The following is a 25536-nucleotide window of genomic DNA, read 5'->3' on the forward strand; positions in this document are numbered from 1 at the left end:
CCCCCCCCCCCCCCCCCCGTGGAAAAATTTGGGACAATTTGAGCATCTAAATAATGAGTCAGGTACAGTGGTAGATGCCTATAATCCCAGCAACTCAGGAAGCTGAAGAAGGAGGATCACAAGTTTAAGTCAGCCTCAGCAACAAGACCCTATCTCAAACTAGACACTGAGAAAAACCCAAAGAGCTGTAGATATAGGTCAGTGGTAAGGTGCCCAAGGGTTCAATCCCCAGTACTAAAATTAAATTAATAAGTAAGTAAAAAGTATAATCCATTGGATAAAATAGGATTCAACAAGGTCATAACAATGATATATATGTAAATATATATCAATATGTGTATTTACATATATAGCATCACTATGTATACGGACATATATTGATATATACATAATATAGTAAATAAATAAGAGAAAAAAGATTGTCACCTAATATAAAAGGAATGATGGAATTTGGAAAAAAATCACTATTTGTTAATCATTATGGTAATAATTGATTTAAGCAAACAGTATTAGCAGTTCCTAAAACTAGTGGGTAAAATTTTTTTTTAAAATGTTTATTTTTTAATTGTAGTTGGATACAATACCTTTATTTTATTTACTTATATGTGATACTGAGGATTGAATCCAGGGCCTCGCACGTGCTAGGCAAACACTTTACCGCTGAGCCACAACCCCAGCTCTAGTGGGTAAAATTTGATGAGGGACGTATTTACAGTCTCCAAGAAGCTCCCCACAAAATGCTTCTAAGTATGAAATAGTTATTATTGATTTTATGGTAGAAAATCCTGGTAGATGACTATTTTTATTCAAGTAATAAAATAAATTTCAATATAATACACATGTGAGTATTTGTAAAAATACACATGCACACATATATACATGTGTACATACATAGAGATAAGTAAATATGGTAAGATATAAAGAATTGAGGAGTCTGGGAAAAGGTATATGGGAGTCTACTATTTTTGCAACTTTTTTCTATGTCTGTAAAGATTTACCAATAAAAGTTTTTTTTTTTTTTTTTTTTTTTAAAGAATACACAGTCCTGGGGCTGGGGTTGTGGCTCAGCTGTAGAGAGCTTGCCTAGTGCATGCAAGGCCCTGGGTTCGATCCTCAGCACCACATAAAAAGTAAATAAATAAGTAAAACAAAGTTATTGTGTCTAACTACAGCTAAAAAAATAAACATTAAAAAAATAAAAAAGAATACACAGTCCTGAGGGGAAGACGACTGGTGCTCTAGGCTTATGGCTGAGAAGCGCTGACAGCCCAATCTATAAGTGCTTCTCATCCTTCCTGATTCATACCCACACTTTGCTCATCAGAATATTCAGTGTCACGAATGGTGACAACTATGCCTTTTGACTGTGCCATGATGAATGGAAATGGACACTCAATGACAACTCAAAATTCAAGATGTGAGGTGGCTAAAATGTTTTCAAGTCATGCCCTATCGTTGCAAGACAGGGTCTAAGAAGTTAACAAGGCTTGTAGCCTTGGAGAAATCTAGTCCTTCCTGTGTCCCTTGTAAACCCAGGGGACAGTGGTTCTCCCTGGGTCATTTTGCCCTCAAGGGAACAGTTAGAAATGTCTGTACAAGTGTTTGGAAAGCTTCAGTTATTACAATGGGCATGGGGCCAGGAGGGGCTGGGAGCTGTGGAGAATCTACTGGCATCTAGTGTGTAGAAGCCACAGATGCTTCTGAACATCCTATAGTGTACACGAGAGTCCCCATGACAAGGAATCATTCGTACAAAATATCAGTCAGCCCCTAATGAGAAACCTCTGACAGAGGGTTGCCTGATTTAGCAGGATCCAGCCTCTTGGCATTCTCTCAAGTGAATATTTTGTGTTCTGGTGTTGGCCAGAGTACCTAAGAGGACTGAGATCTGGGGTTTCCTTGATCCTCTAAACAGTACACATGAACTTTTTTTTATGTTTTCCCACAAATTAACTTAGCTGATAAATATCTAGCAGAATTTGGCCTGAGACTTTCCTTTATCACTCGGTAACGCAGTCATCTGGGAGTAGCTAACCCTCATCTTCCTGAAATATTTTTAGCAGTGATAGTCATGTAGAAAATCCCCACAGGCTCAGCACCCTGCCCAGGTCCAGAATGCCCATTACTGTATCAGATAAATAGAGGTAGAGACCCACTACTAACTTCCCAGCAAGGCATTCACCGCCCTTAACATATCTTTGGTTGAGCCTCATGTGGCATAAATAAGGTAACAGTCTCATGTTAGATCATCAGAAAAATCCCAGGCCCAGGTTTAGAAGCAAACTGGGTAACCTGCCTGCTTGGAAGGACCAGGTAAGGAAGAGAGGCGTCCAGCAAGACTCTGCATACGCACATGTCTTTACCTGTGTTGGCGTCCAGGCTCTCCCTGCTCCTGGCTCTACAAGCACCCATCTCAGCACAGACCAACCATGCTGGTCTGACCAAATTTGGGGAAGTAAAGAAGCTGGACCCCCAGGATCTGGCAGGAGCAGGGATTTGGGGATGTGGTCATAGTGTTGATGGGCTCTCAGCTCCCCACCTGATACGCAGCAGATGATGTACTCCAAATGAAGCCCTCTGGAAACTGTCCGTACAGGAATTCATCCTCTTTGGGCAGTGGCATGCCATTGTTGGTAATGACCTCTGTGTAGTACTTGGCTGAGGCTCTTGCTGTGCGAGGCCTGTTCGTGTCATTGAAGTCAACATGGTACAGTCCGAACTTGACTGTGTAGCCAAACAGCCACTCAAAGTTGTCCATCAGAGACCAGACAGAATACCCTCGAAGGTCTACACCATCCAGCCTGTAGGCTGGGAACATCCCAAAGAGAAGAGGAGAGCTTTACATCAAGAGGCAGGATCTCCAAGGAACCCCACCAAGTGCTGGTTCCTCAACCCTAAACTATCAACTTGTACACAAAGTAACATAAGCTCTAAGAGCCAAACACCTTGTGGATCTTACTTTTTGCCATCTCAGATAACCCTACAGTATTAATGACTGATCTTTGCAAAATCAAATTCTTTTGTTAAGAGAAAGAGGCATGTCCTGAATTCAAGGCCTCAGTCCACTTCAGAAGCACAGGTGTTTGCATTTAAAGAAGAAGGGTTTTTGTTATTTTTGGTGTTGTTCTGAGGTAAATGGAAACTCCATGAGGGCAGAAATTTATGTTTTGTTCCCTGCTGCATCCCCAGCATCTAAAATAGAACTTATCAACAAAGTAATTGCTCAATAATGAATAAATGGACTAATGAAAATATTCTTTGGGGGGGATTATGTGTATATACATTTGTACATTTTTCTTGGAGAAAGGATCATACCTTTTTCCCCCAGCTTGTCAATGGATGTGTAACTCCCAAACAGGAAAGGAATATATGGAGTTAGGGCATAAAAGTGAGACTGTGAAAGCACGCTGCCAAAACATTTCAGGCACACGACATACAGATTTTATAAGATGAACTGAACCTTCACATACCTTTCAAAGCTTCATTGATATAGGTTTTGTGGTAAAATATCCTATCAGTGTCTTCCACTGCTGGGTTTGATAGCCCCACTCCATTTTCTGTGATGTAAATGGGGATGTCACCATATTCTTCCTTGATCCAATTCAGCAGTCTCCGTGTCCCCCAGGGCACGGCTGGGTTCATTGCCGTGGCAGTCCATGAAGGGTCCACCTCATCAGTAATCTCCTGGTCATCTTCGTAGGAGGGTGGGTCTAGCCTGGTTGTTTTGTGCTGCACGATTTTGGACGAGTAGGTGTTGAGGCAGAAGACATCGGCTGTACCCCTGATGTATGCCTTCTCTTCCTCAGTGAAGCTGGGCAGGCGGGAGCTGGCCAAGTGTTGTAGTTCACTCCTATTCCCCACTTTCCACTTCATGGCATCAGGATAGTCTCCGTTCCTAAAAATGGGATGGGCAAACCAGCCCAGGGAGAACTGTAGCATTCGGTCAGCTGCTTCTACATCTCTTGGGATCCCTAGTGACTTGGGTTCTACCCAGTGTGCACTAAGGCTCAGTGAGATGACCCCCTTCTGCTCCTGCCGGTATTTCTTATCATAAGTGTGATAGACTCTGGCATGAGCTTTGATGACTGCATGGGCAACCCTGTAAGGTGTCCATCCTGGGTCCTGCACATTCGGGGGAAATTCTCCTATGCCGTAACCCAACCATGCCTGGAACGTGGGCTCATTAAAGGTCATCCAGAATTTGACTCTGTCACCGAATGTCTGGAAACAGAAGTCTGCATAGCTGTCAAACAACTCAATCAAGGACGGATTCTCCCAGCCTCCAATATCCTGGAGGGCCTGGGGCAGGTCCCAGTGAAACAGTGTTACCATGGGAGAGATGTTGCTTGCCACCAAACCATTGATCAGCCTGTTGTAGTAATTGACACCATGAGTGTTGACAGAGTCGATTCTCCCAGTTGGGAAAATCCGAGACCAGGAGATTGAGAAGCGATAGGCCTTCACCTTCAAAGTTCGAAGCATATTCAGATCCGCATCCAGTTTGTTATAACTGTCACAGGCTATGTCTCCAGTGGCATTGTCTTTCACATTGTTCCCTGGAGTATGAGTAAAGTTATCCCAAATGCTGGGGCCTTTGCCATCAGCATCCCAAGCTCCTTCGATTTGATAGGCTGAAGAGGACACGCCCCACAGAAAGTCATCCCGGAAGGTGCCATGATAGAACAAGTCTCTTTCAAACTTAGGTTGTTTGGAGAACTTTTCCCAAACTACTTTAGCCTTGGAGGGCACCTCAGATGGAAAAGTGAAAGCTTTGGCCTTGGAGGGGAAGTCTGCTGTTTTAGGAGGAGGCAGTCTTTTTACTACTGGGGCGAGGAAACCATTCTTTTCAATGATGCTGGTGAAAAAGTAAGCTGATTTCCTGGGAGTCCTTGGTTTGCTGCTGTCATTGAAATCGACATGGTACAGCCCGAATCTCTGGCTGTAACCAGAGGAGCCTTCAAAGCCATCAAGGAAGGAACGAGCAATATAAGAACGGACATCCACTGCATCCTCCTTGATGGCTGTGAAGGAGACAGAAATTAGGGTTATTTTAAAATAATCATTATTGAAAAAAATATAAGTAAACTCTGTTACTAGTGTTGCTTTAAAATTTTTTTCTCCTGACTTGAAAATTTTGGAGGTGACTTTGTTTACCCCTCAAATTTAATTCTTTTTCCTCTTCCAGAATGAGTACAAGGATTATAGTCATGTGCCACTGAGCCGGCCTTAATTTTTTTTTTTAATATTTATTTTTTAGTTTTAGGTGGACACAACATCTTTACATTTATGTGGTGCTGAGGATCAAACCCAGTGCCCCCTGCATGCCGGGAGAGCACTCCACCACTGAGCCACACCCCAGCCCTGAATTTTTTTAAAATGTTTTTGTTCTTCCCTATTTACATTTAGTAATATTGGCATAAAATGATGACACATGCTATGTTAAAACAAGACTAAAGAAATTTATTCCCTGGTTAAATGGTGGCCTGCTAAAAGATACATCCAAGTCCTAACCCCAGGTAATCTACAGTTTCAAGACAAGGTCATTCTGGGTTAACTGGGTAAACCCTAATCCTGACAACAAGCATGACAACAGGAGAAGGTCATGTGAAGCTGGAGGCAGGGATTAGAGTCCTGTATCCACAAGACACGGAATACCTGGAGCCACCAGAATCTGCAGAGAGCAAGGAAGGAATCTCTATTACAGGTTTGAGAGGGAAAGCTGCCCTATTGAGACCTCAGTTTTAGACTTCCTGATTCTAGACCTGTAGGATAATACATTTCTGTTAGTTTAAGCCACCAAGTCTGGGTAATTTGTTACAGCAGCCTCACTCACCTTCAATTTGCCAAATGATCTAGTAAGTCAACCAAAAACCAGAGCCAAAGTAAAAAGATAATGGCTGTAGTGGGCTCTAGCTTGGAGCCAGTGGAGAATTAGGCCTGTTTGTTTTCAAGCTATACAAACCTCTCAACTAACCAACTGCTTGCATAAGAGGTAGAAAACACTGTTCATTCAATAAATAAGTTAATAAGCACGGACTTTGTTCAAGGTCTATGCTAGGCTCTGGGGACACAAGGATGGATAAAATCATTACAGCTTAGTGGGCAGAGGGAGGAACTGAGCCAGAAATAAAGCTTCTGGCTCAAATCACTTCCTGTTTGGGGGTGTCAGTCTCTCAAATCATGGGTTTTTGCAGTTTTCCTGTGAGGAGAGTATCCACTGTCTTTACTGGACAAAGCTATTTCAAGGATCCTTGAGATAATGTCTCAAAGGAATTCCAAGATCATTTAAAAAGAAAAACAGAATTGTAGCTAACACTTGAGATGTGTCCCAGTGAGGGGCAGAGGGTGCCTATCCCCTCAGGTCTTACCGATTGACTTTCTCTCTGAATTTAGACAGTCTCCTAACCTTGTCAGCACAGCCCTGTGGTCAGACAGCCAGCCACTTACTACCAGGGATCATGACTGACTTGTGAGAGGAAACCCATTTGCCATCTTTTCTCATTAGGAATAAAAAGACATATGAACTGGTATGTTAGATAAGAGTGAAACTGTAGGTACCAGTCAACTAGGTCATGTGGAATACAGATTTTATAGCCAGTCAAAGGAGATGGCTATCAGGGTGGCTAGAGCAATGAGGGAAGAGTTAATGGGCTGGAGTGCCACCTAAGAGTCCTCACACCATGCATGACCTTGTCATCCTACACTTTAATTCTTTGCCCGTGATTCTCAGTAGACTGTGAATTCCCTATGGAAGGAATAATGTTTGTTCAATATTGTACCTCTACTGTCTTGCACAATACCTGGCATATAATAGGCACTCAATTTTTTTTAGCTGTGGATTAACACAATACCTTTATTTTATTTATTTATTTTTATGTGATGGTGAGAATTTAACCCAGTGCCTCATACATGCTAGGCAAGTGCTCTACCACTGAGCTACAACTCTAGCCCCTCAATATTTGTTTTTAAAGTGTATTAAAAATGGTAAGATTTGCTAGGTACCATGGCATGCACCTATAATCCTAGCTACTCAGGAGGCTGAGGCAGGAGGATTGTAAGGTTAAGTCTGGCCTCAGTAAATGAGCAAGACCCTGGCTCCAAATAAAAAGAGTTCTAGCTCAGTGGTAAAGTGCCCTCTGAGTTAAATATCCAGTACAACAACAAGAAGATAAAACTGATGGTTGCTAAAACTCGGGTAGACAGAATGTAGAAGGGTGGTGTTCTAGGGAACAAGAACCCAGGAATAAAGACATAAGCCTTCAGGGAAATAGAGTTAGAAGGATGATGTGAAGAACTCCCCACTATTGATACCAATACTGCTTTTTGGGCTTCATTGCCCTGGGAGACCTTCTTTGTTCCATTAACAGAACTCTAATGACTTGGAGGAAAAATACTTCCCACCTTCCGATCACCAGCATACCCACTGTCCTTACCCTTGAGCACCTCATTGATATACTGGTTGAAGTAATCCACTCTCAAAGAATCATCAAAGAGATCTTCACTCTCTCCTATGGGCATGCCATTCCCAGCCAGGTAGATGGGAACTTTTCCTCTCGTGTATTCCAGGGACACAAACCGCAACAGCCTCCTTATACCCCAGGGCACTATGCGAATCCAAGGAGAGGAAGTTTGGGGCCATGCAGGGTCCACATGTTGGGAGAAACCTCCGACATTATCATAGCTGGGGATGCAGGTGACTTGTTGGGCCTTGCTGATGAGACGGGAGGTGTAATGTGACAGGCCCAGAAAGTCGGCAGAGCCCTTTAGGAGCTGCTTCTCGGCCTCGGTGAATTCAGGGAGCTGGGCCATAGGCTGGGGACATTGTTTGTTTATCTGTTGAATCTGAGCCTTCAGAGTGGCAGGGTAGTCTCCATCCACAAAGATGGGGTGTGCAAACCAGCCCAGCATGAAGTGCAAGAAGCGCTCAGAGGCTATCAGGTCCTCAGGTCTCTCTGGAGACAGGGGCTCTGCCCAGTGTGAGTTCAGCACTATGCCCACACGCCCCTGCTGCTGCAGGCGATGCTGACTGTCATAGTGGTGCCAGGTTCTGGCGTGAGCCTTGAGGATCGAGTGAGCCACCTTGTGAGGAAGAAAGAAGGAAACAGCGCTTAGCGTCAATGACAATGTCAACAATAGCACTAATGAGCCAAAAATAAGGCCACAATAACATCGATGAGTTAATACCAATGTCAATATCAAGGCAACAGAGAAGACAACATGATATCAACACTATTTTCAACAAGTCATCAACAACTCAACATTAACACCAATGTCAATAATGTCAACTAGTCAATAATAACATCAAAAAATCAACATCAGCCAGGTGTGAGGCGCATCCCTATAATCCAGTGACTCAGAGGCTAGGCAGGAGGATCACAAGTTCAAAACCAGCCTCAGCAACTTAGTGAGGGCTGCCATAAAATAAAGTTAAAAGTAACAAAGGCCTATGAATGTAGCTCAGAGGTAAAACCCTCCTGGGTTTAATTCCCAGTACGGTGAGGAAAAAACATTATTGTCAACACTATCAACATCAGTGTTAACACCAGGGAGGCAACGAGTTAAACATTCAACATCAACAAATCAACAGCGACAGCATCAACAACCACCTGAACATAACATGTCGAGAGCACCTACTGCTCAATAAATCCTGTCACATAATCCTTTCAACCACCTCATGTGGCAAGTTACAGCAATTACCACTTTACATATGAGGAAAACAAGATCCACGTAGGTGTAATAACTACAAGGCTACATACAGTCAGGAGAAACGTGAGAATATAAAACCAAGGCAGTCCGACTCCGGGCCTGTTTGTAATCCACATCCCTATAATCCAGTGACTCAGAGGCTGAAGCAGGAGGATCACAAGTTCGAAACCAGCCTCTCTACTCAATAAGTGATTATTGAACAATTAGTCCAGGGTAAAGGGGTATTATTTTAATTAATGCACAAGGGAGAAGACCACTTTTTCTAACCTACTTGTTCTGTAGTCTTCTTAAATGTATAAAGAAAAACCACAACCAGGAACTATCCCCACACAGTGCTGGGGATGGAACCCAGGGCTCGTGGCATGCTAGGCAAGTGATCTACCACTGAGCTGCATCCCCAGAGTCTCTTTATAGACTTAGCTCATCATCTTGGAAAAGTTATCAGCTTTCTTGGTGGAACATGGGAAAATAGGGATAAAAATGGAGTGGTATGGAGTATAACAAGCTTACTTTCATATCAAGACTGTCAATAACTTGCTCTGCAAACTTGAACTATCGGTTCCCTCAATTTCAGCTTTTCTACAAGAACTGCATATTATGCAGGAGGACTAAGTGAGATTTGCATACGTAAAGCACCAAGCAAAAACTTGGAGTGCTGAAGGGAGGTTGCTAAATCTTAGTTGTTTTTTTTTTTCTTTTTATCATCTGAAAAGATGGACACGTACTTTTGAAGAATTTCATATCAAAATGTGGCCTGGGAAGCAACACGCCTGGCTTTTCTTATGTCCTGAATGTTAGTCCTTAATTGAGCTCTAAACACTACTGGCAAACTTCTCCTTTCCAAAATGCAGGAATGGGCCCTACTTAACTAGTCTGTGCTGGGCAGGGTGCTCAGTGGGCCATTAGGCAACCATTAGAAACAGTCATTGTCACTGTGATACAATGTGGAAAGTGCTAATAACATGATGCCAAGTAAATAGTGAGCACTAAACCAAGGCCTAAGTGCAAAAAGCCAAGAATGGAAAGAAATACTAGTAATGAGACATTGTTCCTTAATAGTTGTTATGGACTGAATTGTGTCACCCTAAAATCTGTATGTTGAAGCCCTAGACCCCAAGGCAACGGTATTTGGAGAGGAAGCCTTAGGGAGGTAAAGAGATTTAGGGGAGGTCACAAAGGTGGCGCCCTCTTGGTGAGATTAGTGTACTCATAGGAAGAGCCATCAGGGTGTGCTCTTGCTCTCCCCATCACGTGTGAACATAGCTAGAGGGCAGTCTGCAGACCGGAATGAGAGCCCTCCCCAGAGAGACCTCATTAGTACCTTGATCTCGAATTTCCCAGCCTCCAGTAGTGTGAAGAAAACATCTCTGTTGTTTAAGCCACCAGCCTATGGTATCTTGTTACAGCAGCCTAAACTAAGACTATCTCAGTATTAAAACATGTTAATTAATAAATAACAAGCAACAATTGAAGGAGCTGGGGATGTGGCTCAGTGATAGAGTGTTTGCCTAAATAAATAGAATTCGAGAAGAAGAGTGAAGGGAACTTTCTCAAAGTCTCTAAAAATATCTTGGGAGTCATAGTAAAGCCTAAGAAAGTCTCAGTCATAAGAAAAACCTAAGAAGAAAAGGTTTGGATGAGTTTTACAACAGGCAGACACTGAGAAAGCATGAAACCTTTTGATTTCAAAGGGGCTGCTTTCCAGGCACGCAGACACTTGTTAACAAGAGCAGAACAGAAGCTTTGAGAGAGGGGCTTTGGCATCTCATCGTGTCACTTACACATGATGTTCCAGTTTGCTCTAATTGTGAACATTTCAAATTGTTCTAAGTTTATTATGTGTGCCACTAACATCTCTCCCAGAAGGTTATAACATGTTGAGGACATGGCTGATCTCTCCCCTTAACCTGGAACAGAACCCAAAATATGAAAGGGAAAGCCAGCCTAACAAATCTACCCTAAAGAATGTTACCAGGGAAAGCTGCTGGATTTTCTGGGAGATTCTGAAAGAAAAAGGGACATGATGGAAAGAACCCATAATAACCCATTTGAAATTTGGTCCCCAGAGCCTAGCATTGTGGTGCATGCCTGAAGTCCCAGTTACTAGGGGAGCTGAGGCAGACAGATTGCTTGAGCCCAGCTGGGAGTTTAAGACCAGCCTGGGCAACACCTGAGAGCCTGTCTCAAGAAAAGAAAAATTAAAAATTGGTCCCATTTGTCTATCTCCATCTTGTCGAAACGATATCTGATTGCCTTCTAAGAAAGCCACCTCCGTGTCCCACCTCCCCATCTCTCAGTGTGGGTAGGGCCTGGGACCTTGGCCCATACCTGTCACGAGTCCCCTAGCTGAGATCCAGAGATGGATTCAGGAGTGTGTCTGTGGTCACCCAGAGACCAGGAGATAGAAGCAAAAGCAAATGGCTGCCCAGGGATCCCAGGGATGAAGACAACAAGGGAAACGGGAGAGCTGCTGGGTCTGGAACTATCTCCTGTACTATGATCAAGTTCCATCTTGACTAAGCTACAACCAAGATTTTTCAGTTTGCTGAATTCACAAATTCCCTCCTTGATTAACACAAAGAGGCCTAGGTGACATGAGAAACTTGCTTTTTTTTTTTAAATAAGTGCAGTGCTGTGGGTGGAACCTAGGGGTAGGCAAGCCCTCTATGGCTATGGTTCCAGCCTGGGGACTTGCTTTGAGTCGGGAAGGGAGTCTCAGAACCTGTCTTTCAACCTGCAACCCAACAGTGAGGTCATCACAAACATTGTTTATCCTCTCTGAGCCCAATTTTCTCATCCATCAGGGCAATTCTAAGGAATTCTATTTTTAAAGAGCTAGTACAGTGTCTGGACAAATTAAGGTAATTAATTTATGGTTTCCTTTCCCTCCTTCTGATCACCTTTAAACAACAAAAAGTAAAGACTTGCTGATGCAAAAGAGACAGATAAAATTACTTCCTTCCAGCCCAATTAGGAGCTGTGGGAATGGGCAGTACCTTAAAAGAGGCTACTCCTGGGTCAGAAATGCCCGGTGCATGTTGGCCGGTGCCATAGCCTGCATAGCTTATCACCCATGGCTCGTGGAAGGTCACCCACAACTTCACACGGTCCCCAAATGTGGAGAAGCAGAAGGCGGCATAATCCAGGAAGGCATCCACCACGCTCTCATTCTGCCATCCGCCGTGATCCTGCAGGGCCTGAGGCAGGTCCCAATGAAACAGTGTCACCATGGGCTCGATTCCAGAGTCCAGCAGGCTGTCAATCAGCTTGCTGTAGTAGGCAACCCCTCGGAGGTTGGGGCTGGTCCTGTGCCCAGTGGGGAAGATCCGGGACCAGGAAATGGAGAACTTGTACACTTGAGCCCGGAGGCCACGGAGCAGGGCGACATCAGAGCCTGGCTTGTGGTAACTATCACTGGCCACCTTTGGTGTTGCCTGGCCATTGATGGCATTCAGGTGCCCGTATTGGTCCCAAATGCTCGCCCCTCTCCCACCCTCAGCCCAGCCTCCTTCCACATTAAAGGCTCCTGTGGAGACGCCCCAGAGGAAGCCTTCTGGAAAAACATCCTGCAGGAAGGCATCTCTTTCTGCCCTGGACTGGTTAGCAAAGGTTTCCCAGACTCTCTGGTAGGCTGAGCCTGAGTACAAGGACCCAACTGCCATCTCTTGGTCCTGATGCTGGTCGGTCTGAAGGGCCAGGCTTTCAGTCAGAGAACAAGATACGCTGTGGGGTTGAAGTGACACAAAGGAATGATTAGTGACTTGGAGTTACAAATACCCCCATGCTGATGAATAGGGTTCAACGGACTTAATCTGTAAAGATTTCAGAAACACTGAGTCAATTGCCACATTCACAAAGTCATAGCAGGCAGTGACTCTTAGTTGTGGAAATTGTTAAATATTGTTCTTACTTGAGAATAGTAACAGTGCTACTGATCCCCATGTTGGTCTACCCTGAATACTGTCTTCAGTTCTGATACCGAACTTATTCTTCTTATGACTTATTGTGTAAAACAACTAATAATGAGGATTTAAATTTCTTGAGCCAAGATTCTGTGCCAATCACAGTGATAAGAGTATATGTATATTATCTCATTTAATTTTATGACTAATTTACAAGATAGGTACTACAACTAATCTTCATCCTACAGAGCGAGAAACAGACTTAAAGAAATGCATACCTTCTGGGCCTCAGGGGCAGCAGCTATTTACCAGCTGGGACAAGAGTATTTCAATAATGAAACTGTGGATATAGCTCTCCTGCTAAGTACCAACTATCTGGGCATGGCAGCACACACCTGCAATCCTAGCAACTTAGGAGGCTGAGACAGGAGGATGGCAAGTTTGAGGCCAACCTAGGGTAACTTAATAAGACCTTGTCTCAAAATAAAAAATAACAAGGGCTGAGACAGTGGAAATACTGGGGAATGATATTGGCCAAATTATATTGTTAGAGTGTGTGCATGTACAAATATGTAACAGTGAAGACCATTACATACAACAACAATGCACCAATAAAAAAATATGGAAAAGGAGTCTGGGAATATGGCTCAGTGGTAGAGTGATTGCTTAGCATGTGCTAAATCCTGGGTTCATCGCCGTACAATGAAAACAAAAACCAGACAGGTACCCACTAAATGTCAGTCTTGTCTACAATCTCTTTTCTTCCTCTTGCTGTCTGGATTGCGGACAGGATGCCAGGAGCTAGAGCGTCCATCTACCAATCTACCCAACTTAAGGATGAAAATGTAACAAGATAGAGGCCTGGACTCCTGGTGAGCATCACTTCTCCTTGATCCCAAACCTTTCAAGTGGTAGTAATGTCTCTATTTTTAACCACGTACCATTATGTGAATGTGTGAATGTTTCTGCTATGTGTATATGTTATATATTTGAAATAAAACACCACATCAACCAGGCACAATGGCACATGCCTATAATCCCAGACACTTGGGAGGCTGAGGCAGGAGGATGGCAAGTTCAAAGCAAGCCTTAGTGAGGGCAACTTAGTGAGGGCAACTTAGTGAGGTGCTAAGCAACTTAACAAGACCCTGTGTCAAAAAATTTAAAAAGGGTTATGCATGAGGCTCAGTGGCAGAGCACCTGAGTTCAATCCTCAGAATTAAAACAAAAACAAATCTCACACACACACACACACACACACGTGAAGTGCTATCCTTACATGCGACATAGTCTATTTTCTATTTTATTCTAGTCTGTCTCCCATTCCTTTCCTTTCTTTTTAAAAAAGTTTTTGGTTGTCATCCTCTAAATTGATTTCACCTTCAGTGAGCTGGGCCCTGCAGGCTGGAAAGCATCAACCACAGTGTACTGCAAACTGTACCCAGCAGAGCCAACCTTGAGGAAAGGCTAGCAGAAGAGGATGTGTCTGTCCACATGGGGAAAAGAAGGTGGAGGTCAGGAGCATCACCTCTGAGGGCCGTCATGTGGAAGGAGACCACACTAGACCAGATTGGCCCAGAGCACAGAACTGGCAGAAGTGACAGGGACACTGAAGAGGGGTCTCCCTTCCAAGGGGGGATGCCAGAGCAAATCAGCCCCCCAGTAGGGATCTTCTAGACCAAGCCCCTCTGCTTTACTTAGCATCAATTTCCCCAGATTTGCTAGAGCAGTGGAGAGGGGGGGACCACCATTTATGGTTGTGGATTATCCCAAACACATGAATTGTGGAGCCCGACCAGTTATGTGGGAGCTGCTTGGTGCTTAGTCAGCTGCGCACATACACAGCCTGGGCTGATCATGACCTCACTCGGCCCTCTGACCCTGACTCTGAACTCCTGACATAGAGGAAAGAAAGTCTGGGGAAATAAACTGCCCTGGGTGGAACAGGCCTTGGAGCAGGGAGTCTGGGGTTTGCCTAACCTGGGGAAAGATTTAGTGCACTAAGAAGCACTCTGTGGCCAGAGAGATTCCAAGTGCCCCGCTTCAGCCCACCTACCTCAGAGAGTCCCAAACAATGCTCTTCTGTCCCTTTGGGATGTAGGGCTGTCTCCCCTGCTGTGCTCTGGTCTTTTGGGGACCTCTCTGCCTCACCTGTGAAGTCTAAAATTCTCGAGGGAGAAAACTGGTAGTCCTGAATCCTCCTCCTCTGCTTCCCTTCCACCAGCAGGTCTCCATCCACATCCAACTGAGTCAGGGTCCCTGCTGTAAACCAATGTTGGATCTTCCCTCCAGGAGAAATGCAATGAGGTCAGGGTGTTGGAGAGAACCTCAGAGCTGGTGTCACTTGTGTTTTGTACTTACTGACCTCCCAGGGAATCCATTTTATTTTGGTCTGTTTTTTTGTTTTTTGTTTTTCTCTGCCAGAAGACATAGCCCAGCACTTCTTGGTGGACTGTATGGTCAGGGAGAAGGTGACTTCTCTGCTCATGGCACTATTTTGCCCACACAGCAGAAAGTCTGACGTATGACAGCGACCCAAGCAAGATCTGTTAAACTCAACTGCTGATTTGAAGTGAGTTGAAAATATGGACAATAAGAAGTGATTATGGCTCTGGACAGCTAAATGGCACCACTGTTCACAAAAATGTCAGAGGAATGACAAGGAGAGCTCCAGCAGAGGGTCTGGGAGCCAAATGATGGTCTCCAGTCTGTCCTACCTAATAGCATGGTGTGTAAAGTCCACCTGTGACATCCTGAGGGAGTGCTGAGGTTGTGGGGAATTCTCAGTGCCACCTTCCACACCATCCTCTTTTTGCTCATTTAATGTGGGATATGATATAATTACAGGGCTAACCTTAAATCTGCTCCAATTTCTTTTAAAGTATATAATTTATAAACCTTGTAATTTTACAAACTTTAGTCATTGATAAATTTTTTGCTGTCTCATCATTGATTAAAACCTCTATCCTGAGAACTCTTAAGATAGCCTTCTGCAAAAACTGTCCCTCCTGTCTACACTGTCTCCAGTGGAGAAGACATTTCACTTAAGGAAATGGGGGCAAGAACTCACTTCATGAACCTAGTGGGATGGTCAGATCTCTGTTTAACCTGGCCTCTTTTCCACACGCACTGTTTCTAAGATCTTAAACTAGAAGAAAGGATTCAAATCTCAGCTCTGCTAATTGTGTGCAGCTGGAGTGAATTGATAACAGAGGAAGCCAGACCGTAGAGCCTAAGCCAAAATCCAGTGAGGGATAACTTCTCCAGCTTTCCTCTGACCCGTTCTCCTTGTTTTTGAATGACCATAATAAACCTGCTGGTCCAATAAGCAGTGCCAACAATCCCAAAAAGAGATCCCATGTGAAAGAACAGCATAATAATCTAAAAATATCAGTGACTTAATCTAACATCACCTTTTCTTGGAACTTGATGAGCAGGTCAGGAGCTCATTAACATCAAACCCAATGGTGAGCACTTGGTCTTTATTTATGGCTGTAAAAGAAGAAATTGAACTCTGTATGAAACTCAACCAAGAACGTGTGCATCTGATATCAGCAGTTTTCCTCACTCATAAAATATCCCCAAACTCCAAGCAACAGTTCCAGGTCCCTCTGAATACACCATGGGCTAAAAGGTTAAGGAGAGCAGACATTTCTGATCTCCTTACACACTTAATGGTATAATCAGAATCATCTGAAGATTAAAGAGATTGTCAGCTTCACCCCAAAGCCTCCGACACTGGTCTGGGGGGTGGGGGGTCCAGGAAACGCATTTCTAAGTCCCCAGGTGATGCTGATCCTGATGCTGCTGGTCCAGGAACTGCAAATTTGAGAACTGTTGATTTAGAATTTAAACATCTGAAAGCAGTGGAATTTTAAAATTGTGGTTTGCATATACATCAACATAAAAGTTACCATTTTAACCATTTATAAAGGTCTGGCATTTAAAAACAGTACTCATGGTGCTATCAAAAATGAGTTGGGGTGAGGATATTAGGTGAGTGTGCACATTAGCTGCAGAGGCCCGTGGAGTCAGTGAGGCACAGGGACGGGAGGGGAGGGGTTACAAGAAACAGGGCACCACTGACTTCTCCCAGAACCTGGCCTATAGATGACAGGGGTGGGACTGAGTCTCAGGGCACTCCAGCACATGTCCCTCTGCCCCTTCCTGTGGAGTCTCTAGCAGCCACAGACTTAATGGACCCCGGCTTTCCCCTGGCACAACTGGACCAGGAGCAGCCTCTTGATCCATGGTCAATCAGATTCTGTCAAGAATTTGCATTAAAACACTGAGAAGATGGTCCCTGAGCTTCAGGTCCTGCACCTGAAAGTTTTTAGCAGCTTAGGTGCCCACCCAGGGCTATAGTCAAACTGAGGTCAGAGGGACAAGGGGAAACAGAAGGCACTGACTGGGGACAGGCATGAAGCAGTCCTACAGAATGGGGCAGAGATGAAAGACCCTGGAGGAAGAGGCAATGGACGGAGACTAGCAAACAAAGATCAGCTTTCATGCTTACAGTTCACATCCGAGGCCCAACGGTCTTTATCTGTGTAAGAGGCATCCCTGGCCTTATATAGAGCCTCACCTCTTTTTTTTTTTTTTTTTTAAGAGGGTGGGGAGAGGGAGAGAATTTTTTTTTTTAAAGAAAGAGTGGGAGAGAGAGAGAGAGAGAGAGAGAGAGAGAATTTTTTAATATTTATTTTTTAGTTCTCGGCGGACACAACATCTTTGTTTGTATGTGGTGCTGAGGATCGAACCCGGGCCGCACACATGCCAGGCGAGCGTGCTACCCCTTGAGCCACATCCCCAGCCCCCAGAGCCTCACCTCTTTCTTGGGGCAATGGGAGCTGTTTGCCAGGGAAGGCAGAGGGCCCCCAGACCCACCTGGGTAGGTTTCTCAGACCAGTCGTCCTCCCGTGCCCCTCCTCCTATTCAAACCCCAGCTTTTAAGACTGTTAGTCACCAGGCTAGTGAACCAAATGTCTCTCAAAATCTCTCCCATGAGGACCCACTTACCTTCCAGAAGGCTAAAAAGCAGACTGGCAGGACTCTTCCTGGTAGAGAGACAGTCCTGAAGTTTTAGGGTGAAGATAAAAACTTTCACTTTTGGTTCAACGGTCTGAAAAATATAAAGGCCAGCAAGTAAATGAAGCTCCCTAGGAAGTATCTTTTGAAAAGAGGGACAGGGTTTCAAGATGAGATGTCACAAACATTCCCTAGCTTTGAAAATGACCTCTCGCCATATCAGATAATTAGAGTAGCTGACTCTAGACCTTGAAGGAGAAAGACCTACACGGTTTAGTACACAGGCCACCCTCCTCACCCCTACCTGCACCCTTCCTTCATCTTAGGTACACAAGGAATGTCTTGGGGCCAAGAACAAGGCCATCTGCTCTCATGAGGAGCCCATGTTACTCAAGAAACCACCATCACCATATTTTTAGATGTCTGAGGTTTGCTTCAAAATAATCTGGTTTAGAAGGTAGAGGAGAGGGGGATAGGTAAAACAGTACTTGCAGCTACAGATGGATTCATAGGAGTTCCTTATACTTTTCCCCTTACTTTTAGATACACCTGAAATTTTCCATAATAAAGTTAAAAGAGCTGTCATTGTTAGCTATTTTGGTTTAGATATGAGGTGCCCCCCCCCAAAAGTTTGTGTGAGACAATGCAAGAACATTCAGAAACATTGTTCAAAAACAATCAGGCTATGAGAATTACAACATAATCAAGGATATGATGTGACCTAATCACTGACTTGGATTAACTGGGTGGTAACTGTAGGCAGGTAGGGTGTGGCTGGAGGAGGTAGGTCACTGGGGGCGTGCCTTTGGGGTTTATATTTTGTCCTGGCTGAGCGGAGGCCATTCTTTTCTCCCTTGTTGCCATGTCCTGACCTGCTTTCCTTTGCCATACCCTTCCACCATGATGTTTTGCCTCATCTTGGGCCCAGAACTATGGAGTTGGCCGTCAATGGATTAAGACCCTTGAAACAGTAAGTGCCAAATATACTTTTTCTCCTCTACATTGTTCTTGTCAGGTCTTTTGGTCACAGAGGTGAAAAGGTGACTAGAACATTAAGTGTAGAGCAGGTGTTCTCCACTTTAGTATCACGGGAAGTATCTCCAAGCTGACTTGCTTCATTTCATCTTACCCTTTCTTGGGAGGCTGGGATCTGTCTGGTTATTTTCCCTCTCACTAATTGTTCCTCCTCTGAGCCATTAAAGGCTACAAGAGATACCAATAGCAACTACTTAAAAGGAGCCAGTCACATTCTTTATTTTCTCATAGCTTCCTTTGACAATGTCCCTTCTTGACAGATGAGGCGTCCAAAGCTCGGAGAAGCCAGGTGAGCTGCCCATGAGCACACTGTTGGTGGAGCAGCACCTCCACACAGGTTCGGTCCTTTCCCAGGGATGGGTCAATGCAGGAGATCCAAACAACTGAGGGCAGCATACTTACAGAACTGAGGGTTTTTTCCTTCTTGAAGGATCCATACAACTGGTGGGGGGGGGGTGTGGGTAAATTGTGACATTCTAGGACTAATGAACTAGAAATATTTGGGGCCCCTGCCCTGCCTTCTGCAGAACGAAGCGTACCCTGGGTGAACAGAGCCTTTTCTGATAACTTGATATGGGACTCAGTGTGTGCCTCTTGCAGAACTCAGAAGCTGGGGCTGTGCTGTGCCTCTTTACCAAGGTGCTGAGGATGTTCTCAGGCCCTAAGATACCTGTGCACCATTGATGAGCGGCAGCTGAGGGCCCCTGAGGCTCAGCAAGGTGCTCTGGGGAGATAGGAGGGATAGAAGTGAGTGTATATTGATCTCGACAACACCTCCACCCTCTCCCCTTGCAGTCCATGGGAGAGGCCCCTTCAAGTGTGGGGGCATCTAGGGTGAGAAACGAGGTTATGTTGAGAAAGAAGCTACAGGCAGCATGCTGCAGGCTCCTGTGGATGCTCCTCAGCCCCTCTCCTCAGGGAGAACTCAGCTGTTCTTTTTTGCATGCTGGGGATCAAATTCAGGGCCTCATGCATGTACAGGGCATACTCTACACTGAGCTGTAGCCCCTGTCCCATTCTAAATCTTTGAGGCTGCATCTGGGTTGTGAAGTCCAACATCTGGAATTGAATTCCTACATAAGGAAATAGAAGGAAAGAAAGAACTGTTGCAGGGCTTAATATATGGCTCCTAAGTTTGTCCACAGGATGGCCAGCTATGAACTGAGGTTTCATAGCATTTTCCAGACACCAGTGGTGTAGATCTTGAAAAAGAAGCACTGTAAACCACATCATCTAACACAAATCCTGCAGATGCTCCTGTTGACTGGAGGAAAGCTGCATCTGAATAACTGAGATGGGCTTTTTTAGATGTTTTTTAGATTCTGAAGCCTTTAGCTTGGCCACAAGCTCTGGTTTAATCCCTTGAGGAAGGGAAAGGCAAATTTTGTTGTCAGGCATAAGAGGATCTCAAAGACACCACCATTCTGTTTAAGACCCAGAAATCTCATCCAGGAAGCCCAGAAGTGCAGGCTGTGGTTCTCAAGCAAGTTTAGGTACAGGTGAGAAGAAGCTTACAAAACAATTAAAATAGTATGCGATTTAAAAAAAAAAAAAAACATTCAACCTTCATTATAAAGTTGCCAACATTTTGCTTATTTTTGTTTTGGAGAGGCAGTGTAGTGTCTTAGAATGAGAAAGCCCTGGTTCAAATCCTACCTCCAGCACTTACTAAAAAGCATCTGACCTTGGCTACCTAGGCTCATTAAGTAGATTTACACTTGTGCAAATGCATTGGTTTAGATATGGTTTAAGTGTGTCCTCTCAAAGGTTTGTGGGTTGGGTCTTGGTTCCCTGGGTGGTGGTATTGGAAGGTGGTGGGGCCTTTAAGAGGTGGGGCCTAATGGGAGGGTGTTAGGGCAACTGGAGTGTCCCCTTGACCGTGGGACCCCAGTCTCTCTCTGGCTTCCTGTCTCACTGATGTTTTTCATCGCACACAAGCTCCCATCATGATGGGATGCAGCCAAGAGGGGCCTGACCAGAGCTGAGCTGAGCTGAACTGATGCCAGTGCACCATCCTTGAAGCTACAGAACTGTGAGCTAAATAAACCTCTTTTTAAAATAAAGTTAGCTTGCCTCAGGTATTTTGTTGTAGTATACAAAATGAACTCACAGCAATCGTCACTACCATCAATGAACTGTCTTTTTAAAACGGAGAACACTGAAATTTCAATCAGGCAATTCCAATGAGAGTAGAAGATCCAATGTGAATATGTACCTTAACAATTCAACCCTTGTTTCCTTTTCTAGGAAAGACTGCCTAATACCCAGTGTTCTTTAGGGATGTTCTTAATGAAAATATCCCCAGATGCATCGTGGCAGATCTTTTGACTGTGTAGAAGTTCAGTTCACACATTAACCAACACATTAGAGGTCTAATAGGCTCTTAGGAACCCTCACTATTCATCGTTGTTAAGGGAAAAGGGATCAAATTACCTGCAATATATTCAACTTCTGTGGTAGACTCTCCACACTTTGGCATTCATAAGACAAATCAAGAGATAGGAAATCAACTGAGTCCTAGAAATAAACAAATAGGGTCATTAGAGAATAAGAAATTTCAAGGCAAAATGCTGCTTGGAAGTATTTTTTATTTCTCCCCTTATTTCTAAACTGAATACCACAATGTGAGGTTTTCCACTGTGTGTGAAGGGGGAATGCCTGTGTCTTTTTGGGAATACCTCATCTGTGTGCTCTGCCAAGAGCCTGGCACACAGAAAGTGCTCACTAAGTGTATATGGTTAAATAAATGAGCACATGAGTATTCCAGAAATGGTGGGTTACACCATGTAGACAAGGGAAGGCACTGGAGGTCAGAGGTGTCCCCAACAGCACATTCCTTGAGGCCCTCATGAGCTCTGTGGACCTTTCTGGGGTTTGTGGTTTTGTTATAGTTTCAGAGCAGTTTGAAGTGCACCCCAGTTAACCCTAGCTTGACCCATCGACTGAGAGCATGACTCTCGTGGTCCTAGTCTACATTCTGATTAAGGACATAACCTTGGCCCTGTCTCTGGCCTGCCTATGTTGAAAAAACTCAGAGTTTCAACACGAAGATACCACACTGCCCACTTCTCTCAGTGAGTGGATGGCTACTCCATTTCTTTTTTTTTATTGGTTGTTCAAAACCTTACAAAGCTCTTGACATATCATATTTCATACATTAGATTCAAGTGGGTTATGAACTCCCATTTTTACCCCAAATACAGATTGCAGAATCACATTGGTTACACATCCACATTTTTACATAATGCCATATTAGTAACTGTTGTATTCTGCTACCTTTCCTATCCTCTACTATCTCCCCTCCCCTCCCCTCCCATCTTCTCTCTCTACCCCATCTACTGTAATTCATTTCTCTTCTTGTTTTTTTTTTTCCCATTCCCCTCACAACCTCTTATATGTAATTTTGTATAACAATGAGGGTCTCCTTCCATTTCCATGCAATTTCCCTTTTCTCTCCCTTTCCCTCCCACCTCATGTCTCTGTTTAATGTTAATCTTTTCCTCCTGCTCTTCCTCCCTGGTCTGTTCTTAGTTGCTCTCCTAATATCAAAGAAGACATTTGGCATTTGCTTTTTAGGGATTGGCTAGCTTCACTTAGCATAATCTGCTCTAATGCCATCCATTACCCTACAAATTCCATGATTTTGTCATTTTTTAGTGCAGAGTAATACTCCATTGTGTATAAATGCCACATTTTTTTTTATCCATTCATCTATTGAAGGGCATCTGGGTTGGTTTCACAGTCTAGCTATTGTGAATTGTGCTGCTATGAACATCGATGTGGCAGTATCCCTGTAGTACGCTCTTTTAAGGTCTTCTTCAGGGAATAGTCCAAGAAGGGCAATAGCTGGGTCAAATGGTGGCTCCATTCCCAGCTTTCCCAGGAATCTCCATGCTGCTTTCCAAATTGGCTGCACCAATTTCCAGTCCCACCAGCAATGTACAAGTGTACCCTTTTCCCCACATCCTCGCCAGCACTTGTTGTTGTTTGACTTCATAATGGCTGCCAATCTTACTGGGCTACTACATTTCTAACCCTGTCATAGTTAAGCCATGGCCTGCCTCTCCCTGTCATGGATCATCTTTTCCCTTAGGACATCTGGTGAGAACCAAGTGTGTCATGGACTTTGATAACTGATTCATCACTGGCTCCCCACTGCTTTCCCAATCAAGTTATCATCAGTGTCAACAAGACTCCTCACACTTGCCTGTGCTCACTCAGAATTTCCCTTACCCGTCTTCTCCGTTCTTGCTTCTGTTTGTCAGTTCCATATAATACATAGTAATTGAGTCCCTACTCCTGAAAGTCATTGTGTTAGAAACGTGAGTGGGGATTCATATTTAAAGATAGATAAGATTCACAGGAGAAGGGCGCACTCCTGTAATCCCAGCGACTTGGGAGGCTGAGGCAGGAGGATCACAAGTTCAAAGCCAGCCTCAGCAACAGCAAGGCATTAAGCAACTCAGTGAGACCTGTCTCTAATTAAAATACAAAATAGGGCTGGGGATGTGGCTTAGTGGTTGAGTGCCTCTGAGTTCAATCCCAGGTACCCCCCCCAAAAAAAAATTCACAGGAGCTTACAAGTTAATAAGGAAAATTAATACAGACATCACTTACATGAAGAAAAGGCAGAAAACAAGACTTGCTGTAAGAAAAGCCCACACCGATGATATTCAAACATCAGTGGGGATCACACCCACCTGGGAATGTGGATGCCTTCCAAGGGCCCAGATTTGTCCCACCACACTAAGCCTTGGTCTCTGTATTCTAACTCTAGGTAATTCTGATACACAGCAAAGCTTTGGAATTGGTCTAAACAAATGGCTAAAGGGTCTAAGTGGGGAAAGAGTTCAGCAGGTTGAGTTAGAAAGCATTGGGAGTGTGGTTAAGTAAGGCCTTCTAATAGAGCACATTCACATGGACATTAGCAATAGGTAGGATTTTTTAAAAAATATATTTTTTTAGTTGTTGATGTACCTTTATTTTTTATCTCTTTATTTATACATGGTGCTGAGGATTGAACTCAGTGCCTCACACATGCCAGGCAAGTGCTCTGCCACTGAGCTACAACCCCAGCCCTGTAGGTAGGATTTTGATGGAAAAAGATTTGAGGAAGGTAGGACAGGAAGGACAAGAAGTAGATGTCATGCATCATCTTGAAGAGAGTTAGCTAGCATAGTGTATACACTGGGTATAATAAGAATTGAGGAAGACAGAGGAAAGCCCTGAGGGATTTGTTGATTCAGGGGAGTGTGGCATCCTGATGGGATCCGAAAAAACTGTGCTTTTGGAAGGTTACCCTGAAGCATGGCGCAGCATGGATCTAGGTAGGAAGACCAGTTCAAAGGCTACTGCCAGACACGCATTTTTCTGATGAGCACTTTGGTCTTCTGAGTTTATAACTGATAGCAGTTATTACCCTTTGTAAATCAATTCAGGCAGCAATCTGGTTGTGCAATCAGCCCGAGAGTTGTTTATTCAGAATCTTATCACATCTGGGGTTTGAGTTCCTGCACTTGTAAATCTGAAAACTGAACCCTGATACATGTAACCCCCAGTGAGTAGTATGGGGTAATGACAGTACCGTGACAACGCCACAGGAACTACACGAACTACAGAGATCAGCTGTTTTTTCTGATGGCTTTCCACATTGCCCAGCAGTCAAAAGGAGGCAAACCTGCTTACTGCTCAGATGTTTTAATTTTTCTTTTTAGAATGGACAGTTATAGAGATGTAGAAACCAGGGTAGATACTCTAGGGAGCACATTTCTAAAACCCCTCTACTCTAACATCTATTTTGCTATAAATGGATTTTTTGTAAGCTTTTGGACATTTTTTTGTTGTTGTTGTTGTTGTTTCCTTTTCTTTCAGTACTAGGATCGAACAGGCTAGGCAAGCACACTGCCACTGAGCTACACACCCAGCTCTTTTTATTTTGAGACAGAGTCTCACTAAGTTACCCAGGCTGACCCTGAACTTGCAACCCTCCTGTCTCAGCCTTCCGAGTTGCTGGGATCAAAGATGTGTGCCACTGTGCCTGACTCTATTTTGTTTTTTTTTCTTACTAAAACAGTATTTATTTGTCTTCCCTCTGTCAAACCCTGAGCCAATCACTTTGCCCAGAAAGGGACATACAGGGTAGACAAGATGTGGGAGGAAGAATGTGAGGCAGAGACTGCTCCTTCACTTGGCAAAGGAATGAGAAAGGCCACCATCAGACAGAAGAGTCCCATGGCCTCTGAGAGGGAAAAGCCCGAATGGCGTAGGAGAAGAGCTGTTGCTTCAGAGAAGGATAAACAATGATAAGGCTTCCAAATATAATCCCAATCCCAGCCCCAGAGCTAGCCACCCTGACTGTGGCAGCCCCAGCCCCAATGAACTTGGCTGCTGTGTTGATGGCCCCTAAAATGGTGCTGGTTTGGAAGCTGGGGTGAGGGAAAAGTGAGGTCAGGGGACGTGGGACTGCCAAGCTGTTGCAGCTCTCCTATGTGTCTCTGGTCGGTTCAGCACCGTGGGAGATAGTGGTAGGCTTAGCAGCTGAGAGGTGCTCCTGACCAAGGAGTGGGTGGAGAGGAACTTGGAGCAGGCATATATTTTTAGGGAGTGAGGGGCTGTGGCAAGAAAGCTGCTCCCTGTGCAGAGAAGACAGTGTACCTGACTTTTGAATTCTTTTAAGAATGAATCAGGGCAAGCAGAAAGCATTTGGCTTCTTTGTTATAAGCAAGCCGACACGGACAATGCAAGAGCTAGGGATACCACAAATGATATTGTTTTTAAAGCAATTCTGAATCTAGGGAATGTATGACACTCAGAAAAGGCATTTATACAAATGTCAAACCAGCAGACAAAAACTTGGCACAACTTTTGC

At 44.2% G+C, this 25536-nt stretch overlaps 1 protein-coding gene and 1 pseudogene across 1 annotated transcript in view; both read right to left on the reverse strand.

Moving 5' to 3' along the window:
- The window catches only part of Lct (lactase), a 42014-nt gene that overhangs the window by 11605 nt on the left and 4873 nt on the right, over nucleotides 1-25536 (reverse strand). The window contains 7 exon segments of the mRNA XM_048812564.1: nucleotides 2540-2808; nucleotides 3471-5021; nucleotides 7434-8079; nucleotides 11703-12429; nucleotides 16022-16100; nucleotides 17625-17727; nucleotides 21102-21185. Of these exon segments, the coding sequence (XP_048668521.1) occupies nucleotides 2540-2808; nucleotides 3471-5021; nucleotides 7434-8079; nucleotides 11703-12429; nucleotides 16022-16100; nucleotides 17625-17727; nucleotides 21102-21185 (3459 nt within the window).
- LOC125619439 lies at nucleotides 24779-25370 on the reverse strand (annotated as a pseudogene).

This window comes from Marmota marmota, unplaced genomic scaffold (assembly GCF_001458135.2).
Source record: "Marmota marmota marmota unplaced genomic scaffold, marMar, whole genome shotgun sequence".
In the NCBI taxonomy this organism is placed as follows: Eukaryota; Metazoa; Chordata; class Mammalia; order Rodentia; family Sciuridae; genus Marmota; species Marmota marmota.